This window comes from Solanum dulcamara, chromosome 9 (assembly GCF_947179165.1).
Source record: "Solanum dulcamara chromosome 9, daSolDulc1.2, whole genome shotgun sequence".
Lineage (NCBI taxonomy): Eukaryota > Viridiplantae > Streptophyta > Magnoliopsida > Solanales > Solanaceae > Solanum > Solanum dulcamara.
Genome location: NC_077245.1, coordinates 17449029 through 17459202, shown reverse-complemented (window position 1 = coordinate 17459202; position 10174 = coordinate 17449029). Strand labels below are relative to the sequence as shown.

Sequence of the window (10174 nt, the reverse complement as noted above, 5' to 3'; positions counted from 1 at the left end):
GATGCAAGTGTATATCAAAGGGACTCTTTCAATCCGAGCACTAACAATGAGAAATACCAAGCCCACCGAGGTAAGTGACAATACCAGGGCACTGGCATATCCAGTAAGCTCATGACATTACCCAATAAGTTTTATAACCGGATGAAAATAATCTTCTTGGATAAAAACTTCAAGCACCAGACTAACTGGATAGTTTAATTGTACTACATGAACTGTTCTTAGAATTCGAATTATCTGCATGCACATATCAAACTATAGCACGATTTATAAAGTTGGAACTATACGTACTAGTGCTAGTTCCTGGAGTTCTTCCATATTTTTTATTAGGGGGGATTTAGTACAAATACTTGTGTCAAAAGTGAATTTATTTTTTACATTTCAAACAATGGCTAAATAAACAGTGCAAGAAATAATTATCCAACCTAAATTTATTTTTCCAAAACTGTAAGCAGTATTCATATTGCCATGTAATAATGTAAATATAGAGTTCCGAAGCATTTTGCACAAAGAAACACAATCTTCTTGCCTACTTACATGCATATAATAATTCAAACCCCATCGAGGGCCTAATAAAACAATTGACTAAACAAAATTGGTCTGCAAACATATATGACACAAGCCAAAAACCCCACTAAGTAAATTTTACTTCGACAGAAACTTCAGTTGTCTAGTGGTTTAGCAATTACTTCCGATGCCGCCTCTTGGGCTCAGCTCTTTGCCTCTTGTCGTCATCCCACTCTCTGTCATACATACTGCGGTGCATAGTTAAGGCATCAAATATAAACAGACTTCAATGGCAAGCCATGACACTACCTTTATACCAACACTGCCCAAGTTGAGTTAAAAAAAAAAGATTAATTACACTAAATCATTGTATTTTTCATGTAATATATCAATTTATGGAATCATAACTGATTTGTAAACCTATATACAAAAATTGACTTTGAACAAACTAACAAACCCCTGATAGTGAAATATGGGCAACAAATTTTGGGTAGACCATATGAAATAGTAAAAGTGCATAAAATTTATCTAATTATAATTGTATTTTTTTTCAATAGTAGTCAGTATGCAATAGTAGAGGAGTTGGATAAAACAATGACACAAAAAACATTTCTATCAAATGACAACCACTAAAAAGGCCATATAGATTGGTAGCATTGTACAGTTACAGCCAGACTGGTATTTTGGATGACAAGGCATTGCTGATAAAAGAAACAAATCTTCAATTCAAACAAAAAAAATTGCATATGTTGGTTTATGCAGCAGATGGTCAAAAGAAAACGCTATAAGGAATTGTATGCACATGTATCAATAAGGATACGAGTCCGCATCACGACGGGGTGCTTTGCTGGCACTTTCTTTTCCATGAATCCTAAGACCTGGCTCGTCCACGTAACCTGGACGCTGCTGAACAATAATACCCTTTCGCTCTCCCCTATCTCTTCCATCACAGGGCTGCGACATATTATTAGAAAGAGGAGGAGGATGAGCAGCGGGTGAATACTCGCCAGGTTCTGAAGCCATATGCTCTCTTTTAAGTTTACGCCTCTTTGAGGCATTTGGATCCATATCTTCTTTCACAAGGCATATTTTCTCCCTCTCTCTTTCCCTCTCCTCTACCTACATCACACAAATGAAATGTAAGTAACCACTAACATACAACAAGGCGGCAAGAGATCCAAAAACAAGGGTTTTACTCGAAAGAATCTGACGCTTGAAGAAAGAACGTAAACTGCAAAATGTAGGTAAACAACAAATAAGTCTCAATTCTAAACAAGTTAGGTCAACTATATGAATCCTCACTCACAATGTCGCTCCAAACTTGTAGGATATATCACACAAAAAAAAAAAATTAACAAGTACTAGAAAAAAAAATTGATCAAAAAAATCCAAGAAACCATATAACCTATCCACAAATGCATGCCTCTGACCAATATGAAGACAAAAGGTTATTTTAAGCAAGGAAAGAATAGCATTAGAAAAGATTTGAGTATTATTGTTAAGCCAACACAGAAAATCAACTTAAAAAATCAGCTTCTACCATCCTTATCACCTCAACTGGAAAGAGGATGCAAAAGGTGTAAGGAAAGAATATCCCAGCTGCTACATCTCAATAAGGTAACATGTCAGTGGATACAAAAGTGTTACAAGTCAAGAACTCAAAAGTGTTGCAGGTCAAATGATTAACAAGAAAGAGACGCAGGGAATGTTTTCAACATGCAAAATGGATAGACATTTGACAAGCAGCTATGGAAGCAGATTGATACATAAAATTTAGACAAGCAAACAAAACGCAAACCTATTCCACAAAAATGTTCAATGTCTTCCAAAATGTTGGACTCTTAACCTAAAACCATTTACACTAATATGGGGAAAGCTCATCAAGTACAACCCAAAATATATCAAGACAGTCCAAATGATTAAATGAAGTTAAAGATGGATCTATGGCCAAATAAACATATCATGGTCTTGGGCATATAAGCAAGGCATCCTGCTACTTCTAACTTTAGTCCACTAGGGCCTTAGTCAATGGTCAACCTTGGTCAAACCCTCCCAGTCTTCACTTTTAATCATCATTGTGAGCACATTATACTCCTTGGGAAGCCTCCCAAATACCAAGAAGTTCCTCCACCTTCTTAAATAAATGAATCTCCTAGATTCCCTAGTACAAACTTTTTAGGAATTGTGATGCTTCCTCCTCTTGAATAGGGTCACTGGAACCTAGTCTGTTGTTACTCAGACCTCAAGGGCCAAAAATATAACTCAAAACAGGGAAACTACTCCCTCCATACTTTAGAGAACCTAGTTCCATGTTGCCAAGGTCAAAATATGAACGTTAGGGCATATTATCACATTAGAAATTAAAATACCTAGAGAAAAATATTAGTTACATTGGCAACTGAGGTAAAACAATTGAGCAATTCTTCAACTCGAACCACAGGAACAATAATTGGGATCTACATGCATTCTTGCACAATAAAAACTCAAGCTATAGTTGTAGAAATAGATCAGAAGAGGTACAGGATGCAACGGAAAATATAAATATTAGAAAAGCTTTCTTGTACAGATGAAATCATCATAGAAGTATGGAGAGGCTGGAGTAGGATGCCATACCAAGCTATCCAATATAACACTTATGAAATGGTAGGATTTCCAATGCGTGCAGCAGGATCCTGATGCTAATTAATAAGAATAAATAAGATATTCGAAGTTGTCCGAACTATCATGGCATTAGGCTTATGAATTATGCTTTGACTTCCATTTTTTTTCTATTTTTGGCCTGCTATGGACTATTTTTCTTTGAGATGAGAGTCCATCGAATATAATCTTTCTATCTCTGAGATAGCGGTAAGGTCTACTTACACTCTACCCTCCCCAGACCCACTTTGTGGGACTACACCAGGTATGTTGTTGTTTCCCAATGGACCTACAATGTAAGCTATATTCTTGTTAAGAAGATAATTGAAAATTTATGGCGAGAAAGAAAGATATGCACATGGTCACCGTTGATCCGGAAAAAGCATATGATTAGAGTCCCTAGAAAGGTTGTTTGGTAGGCGTTGGACAAGAAAGGAATTCATGTTAAACATTCATAAAGGACTTCCATGAAGTAGCCGTTACTACTGTAAAAATAGAAGTGGGAGATACAAAGGACTGTGGGTTTGCACGTATTTGCTTATGGTAACTATGGGTAAGCTAATGCACAAAACAAGAAGAGGTCCTTTGGTGTATGCTATTTGCTGTCAATGCTAATCACAAAACCAGCAAGGAGGTCAAACAAAACTTGAATTATGGAGAAGCACTCTACTTTTAGCAGTAGCCGAGGCCATGAATGAGAATAGGTCTTCTAAATACCACTTTTAGGGAAAACTCTCAAGGTATAATTAGAACATTTAAACATTTTGAAGGGGAATTTGACTCTTTCCCTAGAGAAGGAGCACCACATGTTAGAGAGAAGATTTTCACCAAGTTCTTTGCAAATTCAAGCTATTCAAGGAGTATAGTTAGGTTTGTGAAGCTTTGTCTTTACTCTTTTTACTTTAGCTATGTGTTGAATCAGTCTTGTTTGCATCTTGGTGACTTGAGCTACATGTAGTAGATCTTATAGTAGGGACTAGAGCTGTCAAAAAGGCTTGGCCCATGAGGCCGGCCCAACCCAACCCTTGAATTAAGAGGGGTTGGGCTAAATTTTTTCAACCCAATTAAGAGGCTTTTTAACCTAGCCTCATTTGACCCGCCGGACTAATAGGCTTAACCCGCGAGCTTCAGAGGCCAACCCGTGGGTCGTGAATTTTTAAAATATTTATTATATATATTTTAAGTAGTATTTTATTTTGTGAAATCTACACCAACTAGGCAATTGAAGGTAATATAACTATGAATCTGACATTCTTTACTTTTATGTTTATGCCTAATTTTTCATTTCTCCTTTCTTGTCAAATTTATGAAAAACAAATGATCATGTAATGTATGTTGTTTTGATGAATCATATGAATGTTGACTGTTGTATCTTTGCCTATTCTGTTATTTTGTAAGTGTTCCACTAAAGTGTGTGCAACTCATAAACATGTGAATTTTTGACATATTGTTATTGTGCTCATCAATATTCGATAATATTTCTAAGAGGCCAATGTTGTCCATCTTTTGATTGAAGGGTCAACCCATCCCAACCCGGAGCCCGCTTAGGACTGAGTTGGGCTGCTATTTTATAGGCCCTTTAGTTAAGAAGGTCAACATGTCCTAACTCATTTAACTAGCAAGCCCTTTAGGGTTGGGTTGGTTGGCCCGGCCCATTTTGCCAGTTATAGTTGGGATGTAAGGGGTACACAGAGGGGTAGGGATGGGCTGAAAAAAGTATTGAGGAGGTGATGTGATTTGACATGACATGACATAACTTCATATTTTCGAGGACACATTCCTTTAGATAGAAAAGAGTAAAGGTCGAGTACTAGGGCAGAAGGCTAGTAGGGGTAGAGTATTGTCTTGCCTTGTGAAGGTTAGTGCCAAACATAGGACTAGTCATGCCTTGGAGTTCTTGTCATATGTTGTTTATTGCTTTTCGATTATCATATTATTTTGATGTTGTTATCGTTTCTCTCTTGTAGACTTTACACTGCTTTTCTTTTTAACTATTATGCTCTCTCCAGTATTTTCTTCTTCTTTTACTTGGGTTTGATACACTTGAGTCGAGGTCTTTCGAAAACAACTTTTCTACCTCTATGATGTAGTGGTAAGGTTTGCGTATACTCTACTCTTCCCAAACTCCACTTTGTGGGATTTCACTGGGTATGTTGTATATGGATGGGACTTGGTATACTAATTTAAGTTTAATCTTTCTAATCCTACACCCATGTGATTGTTAGAATTTGAGAAAGAAAAGACATTTTTTTATATTTGAGTATGTATTTACATCCAATGAGAAAGGGTAAATAAGTGAAGTCAAACTAATTGAGGAGAGACAATCAATTACAATAAAAGAAAAATTCTATAATTACGTTGGAAAAGGAAAATAAAGTCTCCTAAAACCATGTTAATTAATAAACACAATCAATACCCCTCCCCCTAAGTTAGAGCAAAGATGTCACACATGCCTAGCTTGCAAACCTAAATATAAAGTCATTTTGCAGATGTCTTTCGTAAGCATGTTCATTAGTTGTTTTTTCTGGCAGTACATGAAGCAAACTCAAGGTGCTACTAGTAACTTTCTCATTGATTCAGTACCGATCAATTTCAATGTATGGTTAGTTATGTTGAACAGAAATCTGAGCTATACTGGTCGGAGCTTTGTAGTTGCAGTACAAGATATTTCCTTTTACCAGACAATCTCAATTCTTCCAATAACTATTGTAGCCAAAGATGCTCATAAATACCGAGGCAAAGATCTACATTCTGTTTCTGCACTTGATCATGCAACTACCCGCTGCTTCTTACTTCTACAAGTAACTAGGTTCCCTCTACAGTAATCAGATGTAGATCTTATGTCATCTAAAGATAGACTCACTTTCGCGTCTGTAAAAACTTTAATTGAAGGAAGCCATGTTTAGAGACACGCAAGCCTTTCCTTGGAGCAAACTTAAGATCGGAAAATGTGAAAGACAACTTGCATAAGACAATTTTGGGGATCATGCATATGAATAACTCACCAAGCTGACTGAATATTTTTCAAAGCACCCTATCCAGTGATTGTAGTTGATAAATCAACTTGTAACAATTGTCAATATAAGACTGTAAAACCAACCTCCTCTTATTACCTTATCATTTGTATTAAGTCTATCAAAGTCGCCCTTAATTTGATTTCTATTAGTGAACTCATCAGAGACCTTAATTGTTATATCTCGTTCTTTCACAATCATTGTCTACTTTGTGAGAAACAACATTTATTTGATGATCTCTTCATCCTTGATGATGGAAGCTCACACTAATTGTCTTCTCTAGAAGTTCACACTGAGTCATGTCAATTTGCGAGAAATCACCACATATCATTTGGACCAAGGGGTTTTAAGCGAATTGAGAGTTGGTTCATTCTAATGTTTGAGGACTATGTCATGTTGTTGCCAAAACTAGACATAAATATTTCACTTTTGTGGATGATTTCTCTTGAATGACTTGGATTTATCTTACGGAAAAGGATCAAAAATGCCCTCATTTAATAGTTTGGTATAAAATGCCCTTGTCATCAATAGTTTGATCAAGAATGTTCTTATTGTTACTTAATGGGTCAAAATGCCCTTTTCCAAATAAATATATTATTTCTTTTCTTTTTAAACACATTCTTTTCCCAATGATGACTTTTTCATTAGAAAAAGTTAATCCTACTTCAATTCATAAAAGATTAAGAAATAAAAAAATTGAATAAAAAGGCCAAGAGACGTGAGTTATAACAAAGAAACTGTCTATGTACAAAATAGCTTAGGCCCAAGCCATCACGACCCAACCGAAAACGCAAAAGGAAATAAACTAAAAACTAAGAACAAATCTGAAGAAAAATCTAGAAATTAAACATGAAAAGGAAAGTGAGGAGGATAGTCTTCCTCTTCCTCATCTAAGCTAGAATCAGAACACATCCGGTACTCTTCTTCAGCTAGAAACTTGGAGATGATTATTGAGCTGAGACTCTGTGATGCAGTGGGAAAGATTGTTGCGATGCCTCTCTGTGATGCGGTGGAAAATGTTTTTTATTTTATTAGGAATTTTTTAATCGCTACGCAAATGAAAATCAATGATGGGGTTAATATGATCTTATATATAACCTATAGTATCAGTTAAAAAGGTACATGGAGTTATTCTATTTTTATTGTTAAAATGAGATTAACAAGAAAAAACGATTATTTCCTACTTATTTATCAGTTAAAATGATTTTTTTAAAAAAAAAAACAAGAATAGAGTTCTTTAAAAGTAATATGTTTGTCAGGAATAGAATAGATTTTTAAAGGAACAAAAATACTAATGTATTTATCAGGAAAAGGGCGTTTTTGACCCATTAAGAATCTGTTTGGAATGGCTTTTTTAAAGTACTTTTAAGCCAAAATAGCTTTTAAGCACTTTTAAATTGTTTGGATAAATTAATAAAGTGCTTATACGCACGTGATTTTAAGTTGAAATGCTTTTAAAAAGAAGACAAAAATCATAAGTTAGAATTTCTACGTCAAAAGTCAATCCAAACAGGCTCTAACAATAAAGGCATTTCTAGACCAAACTATTAGTAGAACCATTTTTGGACCAATTTATTAATAGTATGGGCATTTTTGGACCAAACTATTAACTGGTGGCATTTTTGTTCAATTTCACATAGTTTAAGGGCATTTTTTTACCCTTTTCCATTTATTTTATGAAAAGTCGCTCTAAAGTGTACCAACTTATGTGCCTTTTGTGTGGAATCCAAAACTCAATCCAGTGCTTCAGTGCATATTCTAAGGACTGATAATGCTAACAAGTATATGTTAGTATTGTATTCTTCATCAATCTTCATATGTTGATACCATCTCTGAAAATGGAGTTGCAAAAAGGAAGAGTAGGACTTGAGACAACTCGAGCACTTTTGGTCAAATTGAAGGTTCCTAAACAATTTTGAAGGGATATAGTCTCTACCGCTTGCTTTCTGATTAATCACACACCAATGACTGTTCTTGTTGGTAATGTTCCTTTTTCAAACATGTCAATATTTCCGGTGGAACCTAAGGTGTCTGAAAGAACATGTTATGTTCGACCATCTATTACCAGTTGGACCCTAAGGCATAAAGTGTGTTTTCTTGGGCTATAACATCTGGTATCAACTGATATTTGGGACAGAGTCGTAGTTTCTGGCAACTGGGTCAAATTAAATATGAAACCAGAAATGAGATGTGCTCTTGGAAACGGAAAGCTTCTTCAATTTAAGAACAAAGGTCAAAGGATTAAAAAATAAGTAACTGGCCCCTAGAAAGGGAGATAACCTGACAATAAAGCATATTGTTTCTTTCACGGGGCTTCACTTCCATTAATCCATTTTGATAGCCAAAACTAACATTGAATTACGATGAAAGATTAAAAAATGTACGAGCAAATAGGAATCTGCTGTATCTTGAACAATTACGCATGAAATGTAAATCAAGCTTACCTTCATTGAAAGTTCTCTCTCTTCCCGCTTTCTATCTCGAAAATCTTCTTCTCTCCTTCTCTTCAAATCATCCTGCAACAATGTGTTATTCTCTTCTGACCGCCGTCTCTCTCTCTCATCATGCCTTGGAGAAAGTCTTTGACTATGCCTGGCAATTCCAAAACGTCTATCAGCATCGTCATCTCTCCTGCCTGCATTAATGGATTGTGGGACCATGTGAGGAGGCAATGGTGGAGGTGGAGGCAAATTTTGATTGTGAAACCGATCATCTGTATGAGATTTTTCTACAGATGCTTCATTATGTCGCAGCTTGCTCCTATCATCTTTGATTCTTTCATCCTTACTCAACCTATCAAAGTTCCTATCAGCAACTCTTTCATGCACTCTCTCAATTGAACGTTCTCTTCCATGCCGCTCCGTTGACCTATCTCTAGATTTTTCAAATGCATCATCCTCGCGAGACCTATCAGGACGGTCCCCTCGTTCTCTGGGGTCTCTCTCAAGTCTTTCACCACCCTTATCTTTTGATCTATCAAGAGGCTTTTCAGAGGCTCGGTTCAATATTTGATCATCAGAACCATGTTTATCATAATCTGCTGGATGAAGTTTATCTGCAGCTCGTGCATCTATCAACCGCTCTTTCTCCGATGAACGGGTATCACCACAATCAATATCTCTACCGTCAATTTCACCTTTCCGGCGTTTATTCAGTCTATCAAGCTCTTCTGCAGGAATAGATCTCTTCTGTACTTTATCATTAGCTTTAGAAGCATCCTGTCTAGGCGAATGAACCAGACGCGATGTGGACTCCTTATGCACATCAAAACTTTCAATGACATCATCTTTTCCAGCAGAAACCCTCAGATCAGCAGACTTAGTAGCTGTAAGTTCAGCATTAGATTCATTTGAAAGATCTAACAATCTCGTTAATGAGGCTGCACCTCTAGGTACAGTAGAAAACATGCTACCATTCCCTGAAACGGTAGTAGAAACATTAACACTCCCACTTGCTCTGCTCTCAGATGGATAAACAACATCACCAGAAACAGCTCCAGATGCTCTTCCAACAGCTTTCCCAGACTTGTCATCTTTTGCAACATCATGCTTTTGTTGCTTTGAGAAAGATCCAGCAGGAGTAGCTCGCTTGCCTGTAGCTCTTCCCTGCAGAAAAGAGTGAATATTTTTTAAGTTCAAACAAGTTGACAAAAGAGAACTGCTCAACTGAATAATGAAGAATCCATCCATATGCATAAGATTCATCGAAAAGGAAAGCAAAGTGGTTACTTCATGATACATATCACACACTAACAATTAGGGTGGCAAATGGGCGGATTGGGTTGTATTGAGCGCTTTGCCACACGCTTTATGGGCGCTTCAGTGTCATCATCAAAGCTCTGAGGCATAATTTTCCTTGCTAATGAGTGCAATCCTGAAGATGTGACACTAAATAATTGATATTTCGCAGTATCATAATGATTTTTTAAAATTTCTTTGTCTATATTTATTATTCATGCTTACGATTATTAATCTTGGACTACAGATACATATTTGCAGTTTTCCTCCATTTGTGCTTTT

At 36.3% G+C, this 10174-nt stretch overlaps 1 protein-coding gene across 1 annotated transcript in view; it reads right to left on the bottom strand.

Annotated features, from left to right (window-relative positions):
• Nucleotides 1-401: 401 nt before the first annotated feature.
• LOC129902126 (THO complex subunit 2-like) overlaps nt 402-10174 on the bottom strand; it is a 57822-nt gene continuing 48049 nt past the window's right edge. Inside the window, exons 30-32 of the mRNA XM_055977178.1 lie at nt 8600-9760; nt 1325-1623; nt 402-752 (exon numbers count right to left, since the gene is read on the bottom strand). Of these exons, the coding sequence (XP_055833153.1) occupies nt 683-752; nt 1325-1623; nt 8600-9760 (1530 nt within the window). The 3' untranslated portion in view covers nt 402-682. The remainder of the gene's footprint in view (nt 753-1324; nt 1624-8599; nt 9761-10174) is intronic.